The 19,386-nt window shown below is 41.1% G+C and overlaps 1 protein-coding gene across 1 annotated transcript in view; it reads right to left on the bottom strand.

Moving 5' to 3' along the window:
• Positions 1–19,386, bottom strand: part of PLAT (plasminogen activator, tissue type) — an 87,441-nt gene that overhangs the window by 11,911 nt on the left and 56,144 nt on the right. The window contains exons 10-13 of the mRNA XM_053718000.1: positions 11,922–12,007; positions 11,645–11,840; positions 10,497–10,633; positions 8,879–9,019 (exon numbers count right to left, since the gene is read on the bottom strand). Of these exons, the coding sequence (XP_053573975.1) occupies positions 8,879–9,019; positions 10,497–10,633; positions 11,645–11,840; positions 11,922–12,007 (560 nt within the window). The remainder of the gene's footprint in view (positions 1–8,878; positions 9,020–10,496; positions 10,634–11,644; positions 11,841–11,921; positions 12,008–19,386) is intronic.

The raw sequence follows: 19,386 nt of genomic DNA on the forward strand, positions 1-19,386 counted from the left end.
GCACTATATGGCAGCAGTTTTGCAAGAATGTTATACATTTCCAAGAGCACTAGATGGCAGCACTATTTCCTGCTATGTTTAAGTGTCCATTATTTTTGTGAAGATTTTAATGGACAGCCTGCTCAAATACTGGACTAAGTATTAGGTAAATGTATAAAGCCTCATATGCCTCAAAGCATTACAAATATGGAGCAGAAAGAAGTGAGGGGCAGCCAATGATGTCAAATAACTACTGTTTGTGTATTACTGGCAACCACAGATGTGAAATTATTGATTTGTATGTTACTGGCAGCCAAGGGGTATAATGACTGCTCAGTTGTAAAAATAAATACACGGTGGGATCAAGAGTGGGAAATTTTGGGCAGGGGCACATTGTCTGACCTCACCTACCATTGTGACCAATCGCCTACAGATTGTCTAGTATCTTTGTGGAGGACAGCTGGCAACCCTAGTAGTGCTTTAGACAGTATAGACAGCTACTTAGGTATCCCTTGAACAAAAAATGCAATGGGAATGAAACTAATTTGAAAATAGAAGTAAATTGTAAACTTTTAATCCTTCAAGTATAATTTCCATTTTAAGGTACATAATACTAAAACAAAAAAAGCTTGCCATCAAAATAGAATGTTTTAAAACGTATTTCACAACCTTACTTTTGGGGATTCAAAACTTGGCCACTAGGAGGCACCCCACACCAAAGCTTTAAGTATCACTTCTACTTCCCTCCCTGTCCCAGTAGTTTTTCCCATGTTAAGGAGAAGGCAAGGAGCATAGTGTTAGGGGGGCATGGAGCTTGCTAGTGTTGCACCTAATGAGCCCAATGTTTCTGAGAGTGAACCCCTAGAAGTTAATAACCCAGTCAATAAATGTTTGCTGTGCAAACTAGTCACTGTCTGCCCACTGGCACAACTGTGTAATTTCTGCTTATGTTCTGTTCTACAGTACCATTCTCAGGTCCAATGTACTGCTTCTTCAGCGGGACCATCCAGCAGTATATGTTGCACAAGGTGGGTGACAAATTTTACACCCACTTTCAAATCACAATTTGCAAATCAAATCAAATTACAATCAGCTTTGTTTAAAGCTAAGGCTGCTATCCCGCCTGCAAGCGCAAGCTCAAGCATATTTCTTCTGACTCCTCCTCTAAGGATATTACCCCAGCACAACTGGTGCAAGGGTCTGAGGGTTCTTCTTATACTTCAGAGGGGGAGGTTTCCTCAGAGGATTCTGTGTCTGCGACAACTGAAAAACATAATTTATGCTTACCTGATAAATTCCTTTCTTCTGTAGTGTGATCAGTCCACGGGTCATCATTACTTCTGGGATATTACTCCTCCCCAACAGGAAGTGCAAGAGGATTCACCCAGCAGAGTTGCATATAGCCCCTCCCCTCTACGTCACCCCCAGTCATTCGACCAAGGACCAACGAGAAAGGAGGAACCAAGGGTGTAGTGGTGACTGGAGTATAATTTAAAAATAATTACCTGCCTTAAAAACAGGGCGGGCCGTGGACTGATCACACTACAGAAGAAAGGAATTTATCAGGTAAGCATAAATTATGTTTTCTTCTGTTAAGTGTGATCAGTCCACGGGTCATCATTACTTCTGGGATACCAAAGCAAAAGTACACGGATGACGGGAGGGATAGGCAGGCTCTTTTATACAGAAGGAACCACTGCCTGAAGAACCTTTCTCCCAAAAATAGCCTCCGAGGAAGCAAATGTGTCAAATTTGTAAAATTTGGAAAAAGTATGAAGCGAAGACCAAGTTGCAGCCTTGCAAATCTGTTCAACAGAGGCCTCATTCTTAAAGGCCCAAGTGGAAGCCACAGCTCTAGTGGAATGAGCTGTAATTCTTTCAGGAGGCTGCTGTCCAGCAGTCTCATAGGCTAAACGTATTATGCTACGAAGCCAAAAAGAGAGAGAGGTAGCAGAAGCTTTTTGACCTCTCCTCTGACCAGAGTAAACGACAAACAGGGAAGACGTTTGTCGAAATTCTTTAGTTGCCTGTAAGTAAAATTTTAGGGCACGAACTACATCCAAATTGTGTAGAAGACGTTCCTTCTTTGAAGAAGGATTTGGACACAAGGATGGAACAACAATCTCTTGATTGATATTCCTGTTAGTGACTACCTTGGGTAAGAACCCAGGTTTAGTACGCAGAACTACCTTATCCGAATGAAAAATCAAATAAGGAGAATCACAATGTAAGGCTGATAACTCAGAGACTCTTCGAGCCGAGGAAATAGCCATTAAAAATAGAACTTTCCAAGATAACAACTTTATATCAATGGAATGGAGGGGTTCAAACGGAACGCCCTGTAAAACGTTAAGAACAAGATTTAAACTCCATGGTGGAGCAACAGTCTTAAACACAGGCTTAATCCTCGCTAAAGCCTGACAAAAAGCCTGAACGTCTGGCACTTCTGACAGACATTTGTGTAACAGAATAGACAGAGCTGAGATCTGTCCCTTTAATGAACTAGCAGATAAACCCTTTTCTAAACCTTCTTGTAGAAAAGACAATATCCTAGGAATCCTAACCTTACTCCAAGAGTAACCTTTGGATTCACACCAATATAGGTATTTACGCCAAATCTTATGGTAAATCCTTCTGGTAACAGGCTTCCTAGCCTGTATTAAGGTGTCAATAACTGACTCAGAAAACCCACGTCTTGATAAAATCAAACGTTCAATTTCCAAGCAGTCAGCTTCAGAGAAGTTAGATTTTGATGTTTGAAAGGACCCTGTATCAGGAGGTCCTGTTTCAGAGGTAGAGACCAAGGTGGACAGGATGACATGTCCACCAGGTCTGCATACCAAGTCCTGCGTGGCCATGCAGGTGCTATCAGAATCACTGATGCTCTCTCCTGTTTGATTCTGGCAATCAATCGAGGAAGCATCGGGAAGGGTGGAAACACATAAGCCATTCTGAAGTCCCAAGATGCCGTCAGGGCATCTATTAGGACTGCTCCTGGATCCCTGGATCTGGACCCGTACCGAGGAAGCTTGACGTTCTGTCGAGACGCCATGAGATCTATCTCTGGTTTGCCCCAACGTCGAAGTATTTGGGCAAAGACCTCCGGATGAAGTTCCCATTCCCCCGGATGAAAAGTCTGACGACTTAAGAAATCCGCCTCCCAGTTCTCCACTCCCGGGATGTGGATTGCTGACAGGTGGCAAGAGTGAGACTCTGCCCAGCGAATTATCTTTGATACTTCCATCATTGCTAGGGAGCTTCTTGTCCCTCCCTGATGGTTGATGTAAGCTACAGTCGTGATGTTGTCCGACTGAAACCTGATGAACTCCCGAGTTGTCAACTGGGGCCAAGCCAGGAGGGCGTTGAGAACTGCTCTCAATTCCAGAATGTTTATTGGCAGGAGACTCTCCTCCTGACTCCATTGTCCCTGAGCCTTCAGAGAATTCCAGACGGCACCCCAACCTAGAAGGCTGGCGTCTGTTGTTACAATTGTCCAGTCTGGTCTGCTGAATGGCATCCCCCTGGACAGATGTGGCCGAGAAAGCCACCATAGAAGAGAATTTCTGGTCTCTTGATCCAGATTCAGAGAAGGGGACAAGTCTGAGTAATCCCCATTCCACTGACTTAGCATGCACAATTGCAGTGGTCTGAGGTGTAAGCGAGCAAATGGCACTATGTCCATTGCCGCTACCATTAAGCCGATTACCTCCATGCATTGAGCCACCGATGGGTGTTGAATGGAATGAAGGGTGCGGCAAGCACTTTGAAGTCTTGTTAACCTGTCCTCTGTCAGGTAAATCTTCATTTCTACAGAATCTATAAGAGTCCCCAGGAAGGGAACTCTTGTGAGTGGGACGAGTGAACTTTTCTTTTCGTTCACCTTCCATCCATGTGACCTTATAAATGCCAGTACTAACTCTGTATGAGACTTGGCAGTTTGAAAGCTTGAAGCTTGTATCAGAATGTCGTCTAGGTACGGAGCTACCGAAATTCCCCGCGGTCTTAGTACCGCCAGAAGAGCACCTAGAACCTTTGTGAAGATTCTTGGAGCCGTAGCCAATCCGAATGGAAGAGCTACAAACTGGTAATGCCTGTCTAGAAAGGCAAACCTTAGATACCGGTAATGATCTTTGTGAATTGGTATGTGAAGGTAAGCGTCCTTTAAGTCCACAGTGGTCATGGACTGACCTTCTTGGATCATGGGTAAAATTGTCCGGATAGTCTCCATTTTGAATGATGGAACTCTTAGGAATTTGTTTAGGATCTTTAAATCCAGGATTGGTCTGAAAGTTCCCTCTTTTTTGGGAACCACAAACAGATTTGAGTAAAACCCTTGTCCCTGTTCCGACCGAGGAACTGGATGGATTACTCCCATTAACAATAGTTCTTGTATGCAGCGTAGAAACGCTTCTTTCTTTGTTTGGTTTGTCGACAACCTTGACAGATGAAATCTCTCTCTTGGAGGAGAGTGTTTGAAGTCTAGAAGGTATCCCTGAGATATTATCTCTAGCGCCCAGGGATCCTGGACATCTCTTGCCCAAGCCTGGGCGAAGAGAGAAAGCCCCCCACTAGATCCGATCCCGGATCGGGGGCCCTCAATTCATGCTGTTTTAGTGGCAGCTGCAGGCTTCCTGGCCTGCTTGCCCTTGTTCCAGGACTGGTTAGGTCTCCAGCCTTGTCTGTAGCGAGCACCAGATCCTTCTTGTTTTGGAGTAGTGGAAGTTGATGCTGCTCCTGCTTTGAAATTCCGAAAGGAACGAAAATTAGACTGTCTAGCCTTAGGTTTGGCTTTGTCTTGAGGTAGGGCGTGGCCCTTACCTCCTGTAATGTCAGCGATAATTTCTTTCAAACCAGGCCCAAATAAGGTCTGTCCCTTGAAAGGTATATTAAGTAATTTGGACTTAGAAGTTACATCAGCTGACCAGGATTTTAGCCACAGTGCTCTGCGCGCCTGAATGGCGAATCCGGAATTCTTAGCCGTAAGTTTAATTAAATGTACTACGGCTTCCGAAATGAATGAATTAGATAGCTTAAGTACTCTAAGCCTGTCTGAAATGTCGTCCAGCGTAGCTGAACTAAGATTCTCTTCTAGAGACTCAATCCAGAATGCTGCTGCAGCCGTGATCGGCGCAATGCATGCAAGGGGTTGCAATATAAAACCTTGTTGAACAAACATTTTCTTAAGGTAACCCTCTAACTTTTTATCCATTGGATCTGAAAAGGCACAGCTATCCTCTACCGGGATAGTGGTACGTTTAGCTAAAGTAGAAACTGCTCCCTCCACCTTAGGGACCGTTTGCCATAAATCCCGTGTGGTGGTGTCTATTGGAAACATCTTTCTAAATATCGGAGGGGGTGAGAACGGCACACCGGGTCTATCCCACTCCTTAGTAATAATTTCAGTTAGTCTTTTAGGTATAGGAAAAACGTCAGTACTTGTTGGTACAGCAAAATATTTATCCAACCTAAACATTTTCTCTGGTATTGCAACTGTGTTACAATCATTCAGGGCCGCTAACACCTCCCCTAGTAAAACACGGAGGTTTTCCAGCTTAAATTTAAAATTTGAAATATCTGAATCCAATCTGTTTGGATCAGAACCGTCAGCCGCAGAATGAAGCTCTCCGTCCTCATGTTCTGCAAGTTGTGACGCAGTATCTGACATGGCCCTAACATTATCAGCGCACTCTGTTCTCACCCCAGAGTGATCACGCTTGCCCCTTAGTTCTGGTAATTTAGCCAAAACCTCAGTCATAACAGTAGCCATATCTTGTAATGTTATTTGTAATGGCCGCCCAGATGTACTTGGCGTCGCCATATCGCGCACGTCCCGAGCGGGAGATGCAGGTACTGTCACGTGAGGCGAGTTAGTCGGCATAACTCTCCCCTCGTTGTTTGGTGAAATTTGTTCAATTTGTACAGATTGACTTTTATTTAATGTAGCATCAATACAGTTAGTACATAAATTTCTATTGGGCTCCACCTTGGCGTTAGTACAAATAGTACAGGTCTCATCTTCTGAATCAGACATGTTTAACAAACTAGCAAATAAACTTGCAATTTGGAAATACTATACAAGTAAAATACAATGAAAAAATGAACTGTGCTTGAGAAGCACTGAATATATATAACAGATGAAATCAATCAGCTTTGTAAAACAAAATGCAACTTAGCAAAGGCTTGTACCCAGTAGCAAGGAATAACTAACCCTGAGGCATAAAAAAGTTAAAGAATAAACGTTTTTTATCACAGTCAACTACAATCTTACAGCTCTGTTAGATTACTTCCCTCAAATTAGCTTTGAAGATCCCTGGGTTCTGTAGAGATAAACCGGAACATGCAGGAAAAAACAATGAGCTTTTGACTGAAATTTTTGATGCGTAGCAAAAGCGCCAAAAAAAGGTCCCACCCCCTCACACACAACAGTGAGAGAGATTAAAAACTGTCATAATTAGATCCAGCAACTGCCAAGTGGAAAAATAGTGCCCAAACATTTTATTCACCCAGTACCTCAGAAAATGAAAACGATTTTACATTCCAGCAAAAACGTTTAACATAATTAAGAGTTATTAAAAAGCCTGTTGCTATTAGGCTAAAGTCTTATATACACAGTGTAATTCCAGTGAAGTACCATTCCCCAGAATACTAAAATGTAAATTATACATACATGATATAATGTCGGTATGGCAGGATTTTCTCAGCAATTCCATTGTTAGAAAATAAAAGCTGCTACATACCTCTTTGCAGAATAAACTGCCCGCTGTCCCCTGATCTGAAGTTTACCTCTCCTCAGATGGCCGAGAAACAGCAATATGATCTTAACAACTCCGGCTAAAATCATAGTAAAAAACTCTGGTAGATTCTTCTTCAAACTCTACCAGAGAAGGAATAACACACTCCGGTGCTATTAAAAAATAACAAACCTTTGATTGAAGAAATTAAACTAAATAAAATCACCATAGTCCTCTCACACATCCTATCTAGTCGTTGGGTGCAAGAGAATGACTGGGGGTGACGTAGAGGGGAGGGGCTATATGCAACTCTGCTGGGTGAATCCTCTTGCACTTCCTGTTGGGGAGGAGTAATATCCCAGAAGTAATGATGACCCGTGGACTGATCACACTTAACAGAAGAAATTAATATAGTAATAGTCTTTGTCTAAGATGGAGCATCTTCGCTTCTTACTGATGGAGGTCCTGAGGACCTTAGGGGTACAAGAGACCAGAATGGTTGAAGATATACTGGTAAATAAGTTAGATAGGATTTTTAGCCTAAGTCTAAGGTTCCTAATACCTTCCCGGTACATACCTTGATTTTTGAAATTGTTTCCAAGGAATGGGAAAAAAAACGTGAGTTTCTTTTTCTCTATCTCCTACCTTCAAGAAACTTTTTCCAAACCCTGAAACCAACTTGGAATTGTGGGGAACCATTCCTAAGGTTGATGGGGCAATTTCTACTTTAGCCAGAACAAAAACAATCACTCTAGAAGATAGAACCTCCTTCAAAGATCCAATAGACAGGAAATTAGAGGGTTTTCTCAGGAAGGCTTTTCTGCAAGAAGTGCTGTTATTTCAACCAGCAGTCTGTATCACCACTAAAGCAGGTGCTGCCGCATTCTGGTGTTACTCCTTAAATAATCTAGTCTCGGAAGATTATCTAGTCCTTGGAAGATATTCAGGATCGTATCCAATGTCTGAAGAGTGAAAATGTCTTCATATTTTATATATATTATATTCATTTTTTTTTCGTATTAATGCTAAGAAATAAGTCTACTCTGTGCCGAAAGGGCTCTTTGGCTTAAATCATGGTCTGTAGACATGGTTTCTAAATCCAGATTAACCCTCGGCTTCAAGGGTAAGACCTTGCTGAGCCCTGGGTTAGTTTCCATTATCTCTACTGTAACGAGGCAAAGAAGATTTTTGTCACAAGACAATAGGTCTATACCTAAGGGAAGCTCTAACAGCATGTATCGTTCCTTTCGCCAGAACAAAAAACAAAAACAAAACAAAATCCCCCTCTAACCAAGAGGCAGATTCATCTAAGTCCACCTAGAGACCTTCATCTTGTAATAAGTCCAACAACCCAAGAAGGCCTCCCGGATAATAAGTCAGCATGAAGGTGTGGACCCCGATCCAGATTCCTCTCCAGGAGGGGGCAGGCTATGTCTTTTTCGAGAGGCTTGGGAGAGGTCTGTCCAAGATCTCTGGGTGATAAATAATAGTGTCTCAAGGATACAGGATATTATTCAACTTGTCCTCTGCAATGAAGATTTATCCTGTCTCACATTTAAAGATGTCCAGTAATAAATAGCTACTTTCCTTCAATGTGTAAAAGATCTAAAGGATTTGGAAGTATAGTCCCAGTACCTGTGACAGATTAGGGAAGGGGATTCTACTCTAAAGAGCTGCTTTCCTTCAATGTGTAAAAGATCTAGACGATTTGGGGGTCCAGAAAAAAAGAGCTGCTTTCCTTCAATGTGTAAAAGATCTAGAGGATTTGGGGGTTATAGTCCCAGTACATGTGACAGGTCAGGGAAGGGGATTCTATTCTAACCTCTTCATAGTCCCAAAGGTGGGGTCAGTTCAGTGGCATATAAGTGTGGCATATATGTGCAGCCACCAATCATCAGCTAACTCCCAGTTATGCAGTGCTGCTCCTAAGCCCACCTAGGTATGCTTTTCAAAAAAGGATACATAGGAAACAAAGCAAATTAGATAATAGAAGTATATTAGAAATGTATTTACAATTGCATGCTCTGTCTGAATCGTAAAAATTTAATTTCAACATTACTTTTCCTTTAAAATAGTATATAAATGGATGGCATATGCATATCAGGTTTATATAGTTACATCAGTTGTATAGAGGTGTTATAGGTTTTAAGTAAGATGTTCCTTCTTACGCTCATCATGCTTCCCATATCCAGACACTTCACACTCTGTCCAATCTGGTAGAATAAGTTCTGGTTCCGGCATGCACGCAGGACGAGTGCTTGCTGTCTCCACTGCACATGATCCAGATTTTGAGCGGATCTTGAGGAGAGCTGGGGAAAGGTTAGATGAAAGGTGTAATCTGAGAATCACCATCGGATGCTGTGATAGGTGTAGTGACAAAGGGATAATTACAGTGTAATAGGAAGTAGAGGAAGGAGGTTATTTAGTTGGGTACAGCATAAAAAGTAAGAGGGTGAGGGAAAATGTAGATTAAAGGGTTAAGAAAAGTCACATTTTAATTAAAAAAGGAGTTATAGGGAAATAGATGTGAGGGTGTGAGAGAGAGAGAGGGAATGATACAAGGGTTTGTACAATGAAAGAACCAATTAAAAAGCAAAGACATTTGTAACTTTATACAAATGTAAGTCAAACATTCTAAGGAAAACCAAGGTTAATGGCTATATCTAAAGACAAACAGGTCAAGGGCCTAAACCAAAAGTTTACGATATAGACACAAATAGATACAATGGCCCCAATTTATCAAAGGGCTTGCGGACCTGATCCGACACTGCGGATCAGGTCCGCAAGACCTCGCTAAATGCAGAGAGCAATACGCTCTCCGCATTTAACATTGCACCAGCAGCTCACAAGAGCTGCTGGTGCAACGCCGCCCCCTGCTGACTCGCGGCCAATCGTCCGCCAGCAGGGAGGTGTCAATCAACCCGATCGTATTCGATCTGGTTGATTTCCGGCGATTCCTGTCCGCCTGCTCAGAGCAGGCGGACAGGGTTATGAAGCAGCGGTCTTTAGACTGCTGCTTCATAAGTTGTGTTTCTGGCGAGTCTGAAGACTCGCCAGAAACACGGCCCTTCAAGTTCCGTACGGAGCTTGATAAATGGGCCTGAATATGTATATGATTAGGTTACAATGGTAAGGTAGAAGGTTCTGATAGTTTGCTTAGGCACAAAATGAGAAGTCGATTAATAAAATTGTCTTCCAACTGAGGTTATAAGGACAAAGACTGTAAAGAAATTTAAAGGTACATGAAATCCAAAATGTTTGTTTTATGATTAAAATAAACCATAACATTTTAAACCACTTTCCATTATATATCTATTATCAAATTTGATTAATTCTCTTGGTATCTTTTTTTGAAGGAGCAGTAGTGCACTGCTGGGGGCTAGCTGAACATATTTGCTGAGCCAATGACAAAAGGCACATATGTGCACCACCAGTCTACAGCTAGCTCTCAGTAGTGGATTGCTGCTGCTGAGCTTACTTAGGTGTGCTTTTCAACAAGGGATACCAAAAGAACAAAGCAAATTATATAATAGAGGCAAACTTTTTAAATTTGTATGCTTTATTTAAATCATTAATATTTCATTTTGAATTTACTGTTCCTTTCAGATAGTATGAGATATGCATAAGGCTATCCTAAAAAATAGATTGTGTAAACATGCCCATTACTTCTAATAGGAAGCATCATGATTGTCTGTTTTAGTGCCTCTGTTTAGTCAGCAAATATATATTGTCACAGATCTTCTCTTTTGCAAATAAAATGAGGCTAATAAATATTTATTTTCTTACCAATGTCATTGTCAAAAGTATCCGAGGCAAAACGTTTGTGGCTGTAGAATCTTTCCACATAAAATTTTTGCTCTTCTTGTCCAGGTTCCAAACGGTATGTTCGACCCAAAACGACACGCAGCTGTGAGGTAGAGTATCTGCAGGGGCAGGTAAGAGTTCATGATTACAATTGTGAAACTGTGTTAATATTGTAACACTTTGTAAAAACTGTATTAGCCTACTAAATTTGTAGCCTACTAAATTTGTGTTCTCTGAGCCATATGTATTAAGGGCACAAAGTATTTCCTTTTAAAGGGACACTCTAGTCAAAATAAAACGACATGCCCTATCTGAATCATGAAAGGTTAAAACTTTCCAATTTACTTTTATCATCAAATGTGCTTTGTTTTCTTGTTATTCTTTATTTAAAGCTAAACCTAGGTAGGCTCATATGCTAATTTCTAAGCCCTTGAAGGCCGCCTCTTATCTGAGTGCATTTAACAGTTTTTCACAGCTAGCGGACGTTAGTTCATGTGTGCCCTATAGGTAACACTGTGCTCACACCCGTGGAGTTACTTATGAGCAGCCAACGATTGGCCAATCTGTCAAAAGAACTGAAATAAAGGGGAAATCTGCAGAGGCTTAGATACAAGGTAATCGCAGAGGTAAAAAGTATATTAATATAACCATGTTGGTTATGGAAAACTGTGGAATGGGTCATTATCTATCTTTTCAAATAATAACAATTCTGGAGTAGACTTTCGCTTTAAGTTTTTTTTCTTAGACCATGTACCATTTTAGTAGCCCTCCTTTGAATGGTTTCTAGTATCTAGTCAAGTCACACTGTGAGATCCACTCTTCTGCCGATCACACTATGGATAGTCATTTGCACACGTGAAAGGGAATCATGGATGAAATTGGTTTGTAGGGTGCCTCTTTAACCCTAATCTGGCATTTTTTATTACAAACTAATATTTAATTCTGTAAAAAAAATATTTGGAGAAGTAGTATCCCAGCAGATCCCTTGAAAAAAAATTGTGTGTGTGAATTCTACAAACTCATTGGAAAATAGGTCTGGTCTTCAAATTTTCCAGGTCTGTTTTTTATTCCCAGTTTAGCCTTACACCTTCTAATAACTTGGAGTAACATTGTATGGCATTTCAACTTACTGCTCTGTAAAGCAGTGTGCGGCAGATAGCACCCAGCAGTTGTGTATGAGGGTTCCCCCACATTGAAAGTGTTCTTCTCCTGTGCGTTTGGATATAACAAAGATGGCCGCTTGCCATGGATGTGAAGTCACATCTGTCTCTTTCCCTCCGAGAATCCGAAATTGACGAACAGCAGGAAGGCGATTACCACAAGAAGCTGAAAATTGAATGAACAATGCCATTAACATACCCTGACCTTTGGAAGTATAAAGAGCAATGCTTAGATAAGTTTACTTACAGCATTTTGGAATGTCACAGTATCCCCAGCTTGTTTCCGATCCTTTTTCTATGTGACACCAAGGGCGAATATCGTTATCTGGATTCCTTTTGGGAGGGAACAACTAAGATTTCAATGCAAGTACAATCTAGAGATAAGTTTTCCCTCTAATATAGAAGCTGAATAAATAAACAAGCTTATCAGCAATATATTTTACGGCAATAAGAATTCAGTGAGAAAAGCTATTTATTAATGACATAAAATTTTGAACAATACACATTTAAAACAAATCTAAAATATTTAAAGGGATACAGACAGATGTGTATAGTAATGCAATGAAAGCTAAAACAAACATGACCATTACATTAAAATGATGCACATTAGGAAGTACAAGAGGTTACCGCTTTTAAAAAACATATTAGTTGGCTTCCAAATCTTAGCTTGCTAAAGTTTTTATCTGAGTACAGTGTATAAGCTATGGGCATTAAATTCCACCATACAAAGGTGTCTTTGCTAAATTAGTTTATGAACAATTGAGCAGAAAGTACATAGTGGATATTCTGGACAACCGTATATGTATCCTATATTTTATTGGAGCTGGAATAAGAATGCTGTCAAAGGGACAAAAATGGCAAATTAATTCTTTAGAGCCTGTAATTTCTGCATTACTGATCCTAGCTAACTATGGGGTTAATCACAATCTTGTGCTTGTTTTCTCTATATAACTTTTTGAACTGTATCAGGAATTGTTCGTTCTTTTCCAGTGATCACAATCCTAAATTGGTTTTGCAATGCTTCAAAAACAACAAAAATTAGTTATCATCCTTGTTAATTTCCCAGTTTCATAATCCAGAAAACAAATGCTCAGGTTTAACAAACAAACAAACAAAATGGAGGTTTAGTGAGTTTAGCATTTACATAACAGATTTGAAGCACCCTGTATGTTTGATTCTCTTAGTGTTTCGTGATGCATTTAATTTTAACATTTAGGGCGCAATCCGATATACGGCGCAGGTTTCAGAGCAAGCGTGGAAACCTGCGCCGCCCATAGTTTCAGCTTGCAACTCGAGCTATCACATATACGGCGCCGTCAGATGCTAAAGTGCCGTAAGTCTGACAAACTAGCGATGTCCAGAAATCTGCGTAAGTACAAATTTCTGGAGTCGCCAGTGACTTACGGCACTTTAGAAACTGCTGCCGCCTACAAAAACTGACTAAATTATAAAATCACCCGTAACTGTCTAACACGCCTCCCAAATATAGCCCGACACGTATACCCCTCTATCCGCAATCCCCCCTCTCACTCCTAACAATAAATGTATTAACCCCTAAACCGCTGCTCCCGGACCCCGCCGCCAGCTACATTAACTATATTACCCCCTAATATGATCCCCCTACACCGCCGCCACCTATTTTAACTATATTACCCCCTAATGTGAGCCCCCTACCCCGCCGCCACCTACATTAAATGTCTAACCCCCTAATGTGATCCCCCTACACCGCCGCCACCTACATTAAAATTATTAACCCCTAATCTAATCCCCCTACACCGCCGCCACCTATATTACATGTCTAACCCCCTAATGTGATCCCCCTACACCGCCGCCACCTACATTAAAATTATTAACCCCTAATCTAATCCCCCTACACCGCCGCGACCTATATTAAATGTCTAACCCCCTAATGTGATCCCCCTACATCGCCGCCACCTACATTAAAATTATTAACCCCTAATGTAATCCCCCTACACCGCCGCCATCTATATTAAAATTATTACCCTCTAATGTGAGCCCCCAACCCTGCCACCACCAACATTATATGTACTACCCCCTTATCTGACCCCCTTACACCGCCGCCACCTATATTAAATGTCTAACACCCTAATGTGTTCCCCCTACACCGCCGCCACTTACATTAAAATTATTAACTCCTAATCTAATCCCCCTACACCGCCGCCACCTATATTAAATGTCTAACCCCCTAATGTGATCCCCCTACACCGCCGCCACCACCTACATTAAAATTATTAACCCCTAATGTAATCCCCCTACACCGCCGCCATCTATATTAAAATTATTACCCCCTAATGTGAGCCCCCTACCCCGCCGCCACCTATTTTAACTACATTACCCCCTAATCTAATCCCCCTACCCCGCCACCACCTATTTTAAAATGATTTCCCACTAATCTAATCCCCCTACACCGCCGCCACCTATAATAAATGTATTACCCCCTAAAATACTAAAATGTCCCTACCCTAAACTAAATTACAAATAGCCCTGAAAAGGGCCTTTTGCGGGACATTGCCCCAAAGTAACCAGCTCTTTTACCAGCCCTTAAAAGGGCCTTTTGCGGGGCATTGCCCCAAAGTAACCAGCTCTATTACCAGCCCTTGAAAGGGCCTTTTGCGGGGCATTGTCCCAAAGTAATCAGCTCTTTTACCTGTAATCTAATCCCCCTACACCGCCGCCACCTATATTAAATATATTAACCCCTAATCTAATCCCCCTACACCGCCGCCACCTATATTAAATATATTAACCCCTAATCTGACCCCCTTACACCGCCGCCACCTATATTAAATATATTAACCCTAATTATATTAGGGTTAATATAGTTATTATATTATATATATTAACTATATTAACCCTATCTAACCCTAACACCCCTAACTTAATTATTATTGCAATAAATCTAAATAATATTAATCTTATTAACTAAAATATTCCTATTTAAAACTAAATACTTACCTATAAAATAAACCTTAAGATAGCTACAATACAATTAATAATTACATTGTAGCTATTTTAGGGTTTATATTTACAACCCACCACCCACACACCCCTACTCTAAAACCCACCCTATCCCCCCTTAAAAAACCTAAGTCTAACCCCAAAGTGCTCCTTACCTGTCCTGAAGACCGGCGGAGAAGGTCCTGTTCCAGGCGGAGAAGTCTTCTTCCAGGCGGCGACCTCTTCTTCCTCCAGGAACCAGCCGGCGCGGAGCGGAGGAGTTAAAGACCGATGACCGTGGAGCTGAAGACCGTCCTCTCTTTAACTGAAGACCGGCGATGCAGGAACTGAAGATCGGCGATGCTGGAATTGAAGACCGGAGCCATGGAGCGTGGAGGATCCTCTTCATACGATCGCTGCCATACACTGAATTGGAATTCAAGGTACGCGATTAAAAATGGCGTCCCTTGAATTCCTATTGGCTGATTTGAGCCTTCAAATTCAAATCAGCCAATCGTATGAGAGCTACTTCAATTCTATTGGCTGATTTGATTAGCCAATATAATAAGAGCTACTGTAATTCTATTGGCTGATTAGAATAGCCAATAGAATTACAGTAGCTCTTATTCTATTGGCTAATCAAATCAGCCAATAGAATTAAAGTAGCTCTCATCCGATTGGCTGATTTGAATTTGAAGGCTCAAATCAGCCAATAGGAATTCAAGGGACGCCATTTTTAATCGCGTCCCTTGAATTCCGATTCAGTGTACGGCGGCAATCGTATGAAGAGGATCCTCCACGCTCCATGGCTCCGGTCTTCAGTTCCTGCATCGCCGGTCTTCAGTTCCAGAGAGGACGGTCTTCAGTTCCGCGGTCATCGGTCTTCAACTCCTCCGCTCCGCGCCGGCTGGTTCCTGGAAGAAGAAGAGGTCGCCGCATGGAAGAAGACTTCTCCGCCTGGAACAGGAACTTCTCCGCTGGTCTTCAGGACAGGTAAGGAGCACTTGGGGGTTAGACTTAGGTTTTTTTTAAGGGGGGATAGGGTGGGTTTTAGAGTAGGGTTGTGTGGGTGGTGGGTTGTAATGGGGGGGTTGTTCTTTTTTTCCACAGGTAAAAGAGCTGATTACTTTGGGACAATGCCCCACAAAAGGCCCTTTTAAGGGCTGGTAATAGAGCTGATTACTTTTTGTAATTTAGTTTAGGGTGGGATATTTTTTTATTTTGGGGGCTTTGTTATTTTATTAGGGGGCTTAGATTAGGTGTAATTAGCTTAAAATTCTTGTAATCTTTTTTTATTTTTTGTAATTTAGTGTTTTTTTTATTTTGTAATTTAGTTTAGTGTATTTAATTATATTTTAGTTTAGATAATTGTAGTTTATTTAATTAATTTATTGATAATGTAGGTGTATTTGTAACTTAGGTTAGGATTTATTTTACAGGTAAAATGGTAATTATTTTAACTAGGTAGCTATTAAATAGTTATTAACTATTTAATAGCTATTGTACCTAGTTAAAACAAATACCAAGTTACCTGTAAAATAAATATAAACCCTAAAATAGCTACAATGTAATTATTAATTATATTGTAGCTATCTTAAGGTTTATTTTGTAGGTAAGAATTTAGTTTTAAATAGGAATATTTTAGTTAATAAGATTAATATTATTTAGATTTATTGCAATAATAATTAAGTTAGGGGTATTAGGGTTAGATAGGGTTACTATAGTTAATATATATAATATAATAACTATATTAACTATATTAACCCTAATATAATTAGGGTTAATATAGTTAATATAGGTGGCGGCGGTGTAGGGGGTCAGATTAGGGGTTAATATATTTAATATAGGTGGCGGTGGTGTAGGGGGGTCAGATTAGGGGTTAATATATTTAATATAGGTGGCGGCAGTGTAGGGGGATTAGATTACAGGTAAAAGAGCTGATTACTTTGGGACAATGCCCCGCAAAAGGCCCTTTTAAGGGCTGGTAATAGAGCTGGTTACTTTGGGGCAATGCCCCGCAAAAGGCCCTTTTAAGGGCTGGTAATAGAGCTGGTTACTTTTAGGCAATGTCCCGCAAAAGGCCCTTTTCAGGGCTATTTGTAATTTAGTTTAGGGTATAGACATTTTAGTATTTTAGGGGGTAATACATTTATTATATTTGGCGGCGGTGTAGGGGGATTAGATTAGGGGTTAATCATTTTAAAATAGGTGGCGGCGGGGTAGGGGGATTAGATTAGGGGTTAATCATTTTAAAATAGGTGGCGGCGGGGTAGGGGGATTAGATTAGGGGGTAATGTAGTTAAAATAGGTGGCGGCGGTGTAGGGGGCTCACATTAGGGGGTAATATAGTTAAAATAGGTGGCGGCGGTGTAGGGGGATTAGATTAGGGGGTAATATAGTTAAAATAGGTGGCGGCGGTGTAGGGGGCTCACATTAGGGGGTAATATAGTTAAAATAGGTGGTGGCGGGGTAGGGGGCTCAGATTAGGGGGTAATAATTTTAATATAGATGGCGGCGGTGTAGGGGGATTACATTAGGGGTTAATAATTTTAATGTAGGTGGCGGCGGTGTAGGGGGATCACATTAGGGGGTTAGACATTTAATGTAGGTCGCGGCGGGGTCCGGGAGCGGCGGTTTAGGGGTTAAACACTTTATTAGGGATTGCGGCGGAGGATTGCGGTTGACAGGTAGATAGACATTGCGCATGTGTTAGGTGTTAGGTTTTATTTTGCAGCCAGTTTAGGGAGCTACGGGGCTCCAATACTCAGCATAAGGCTTACTATGCCTGCATTTTGTGGTGAGGTGAAAATGGAGTAAGATTTCTCCATTTTCGCCACGTAAGTCCTTACGCTGTATATTGGATACCAAACTGAACGGGTTTGGTATACCTGTCTATGGGCCAAAAAACTACGGCCGAAGGCAGAAATATACGAGCATAACTTCTATGTTACGCCGTATATGTGATACCAAACCAGCGCAAAATTTGGTGTCGCCGGCTTTTGCGGGCGACGCTGCATATCGGAACGGGCCCTTAATATTTAATATTTGTGCAATTACCCTTTCGTACTCCAAAACCACAGAGATGTGTCTTTAAAAGGGATTTTAACAGGGCTATATAGTGGACATATGAGTTTGTTGGGTTGTTAATGTATAAGTTCTTTTTTAAAGAAAAAAACATTTTTTACTTTGAAGTGACGGTAAACTTACACTTTTCAATATATACCATGTAGGTGCGAATGTTAAAAAAAGTATACATTAATGTAAAACTTTATTTTTGCCATTCTATTAACCGCCCAGTTGCCTCCATGTTAAGCTATTTTGTTTTGTCATTTTGACAAGGCAGGTGGTGCAACTAATAGCAAGTGCTCCACCCATCCTATGTATTTCTATAGCAACGAACTCTTGCGCTGCTTGCTGATCTGATACTGCGCTGTTAAAGTGATATTCATTCTGCAATCAGCAGCATAAATGAAAGTAAGGGGCCGATTTAGCAAAGCTTCAACTGATAATACGATGGAATCCGCTTGAATCTCGCGTAATTCGACGCAAATTGAATCTGCCGTAATTAACAAAGCATCAACATCGTCAAATGTTAAAATGTGTGACGTAATATATATACGCTCCCGCAATCTCAATCTGAAGCAGATTAAAATCACCTCTTTACTGTCATGATATTTTCAGTATTTTTCTTCCTTCTCTTGAATTTCATTTTTATTAAGAAATGTCATCTTATATGCCAGCCCATTTTATAACACCTGTATAGGGGTGGTGTTTAAAACTACGCTGCAATTAGGAAGGGTTACACAGGTGCAGAGAGAAAACTGGCCCAGCTCTTAAAAACATAATTTATGCTTACCTGATAAATTCCTTTCTTCTGTAGTGTGATCAGTCCACGGGTCATCATTACTTCTGGGATATTACTCCTCCCCAACAGGAAGTGCAAGAGGATTCACCCAGCAGAGCTGCATATAGCTCCTCCCCTCTACGTCACTCCCAGTCATTCGACCAAGGACCAACGAGAAAGGAGAAACCAAGGGTGAAGTGGTGACTGGAGTATAATTTAAAAAATATTTACCTGCCTTAAAAAACAGGGCGGGCTGTGGACTGATCACACTACAGAAGAAAGGAATTTATCAGGTAAGCATAAATTATGTTTTCTTCTGTTAAGTGTGATCAGTCCACGGGTCATCATTACTTCTGGGATACCAATACCAAAGCAAAAGTACACGGATGACGGGAGGGATAGGCAGGCTCTTTATACAGAAGGAACCACTGCCTGAAGAACCTTTCTCCCAAAAATAGCCTCCGAGGAAGCAAAAGTGTCAAATTTGTAAAATTTGGAAAAAGTATGAAGCGAAGACCAAGTTGCAGCCTTGCAAATCTGTTCAACAGAGGCCTCATTCTTAAAGGCCCAAGTGGAAGCCACAGCTCTAGTAGAATGAGCTGTAATTCTTTCAGGAGGCTGCTGTCCAGCAGTCTCATAGGCTAAACGAATTATGCTACGAAGCCAGAAAGAAAGAGAGGTAGCAGAAGCCTTTTGACCTCTCCTCTGACCAGAGTAAACGACAAACAGGGAAGACGTTTGTCGAAATTCCTTAGTTGCCTGTAAGTAAAACTTTAGGGCACGAACTACATCCAGATTGTGCAGAAGACGTTCCTTCTTCGAAGAAGGATTTGGACACAAAGAAGGAACAACAATCTCCTGATTGATATTCCTGTTAGTGACTACCTTAGGTAAGAACCCAGGTTTAGAA

This window comes from Bombina bombina, chromosome 6, assembly GCF_027579735.1.
Source record: "Bombina bombina isolate aBomBom1 chromosome 6, aBomBom1.pri, whole genome shotgun sequence".
Classification (NCBI taxonomy): domain Eukaryota; kingdom Metazoa; phylum Chordata; class Amphibia; order Anura; family Bombinatoridae; genus Bombina; species Bombina bombina.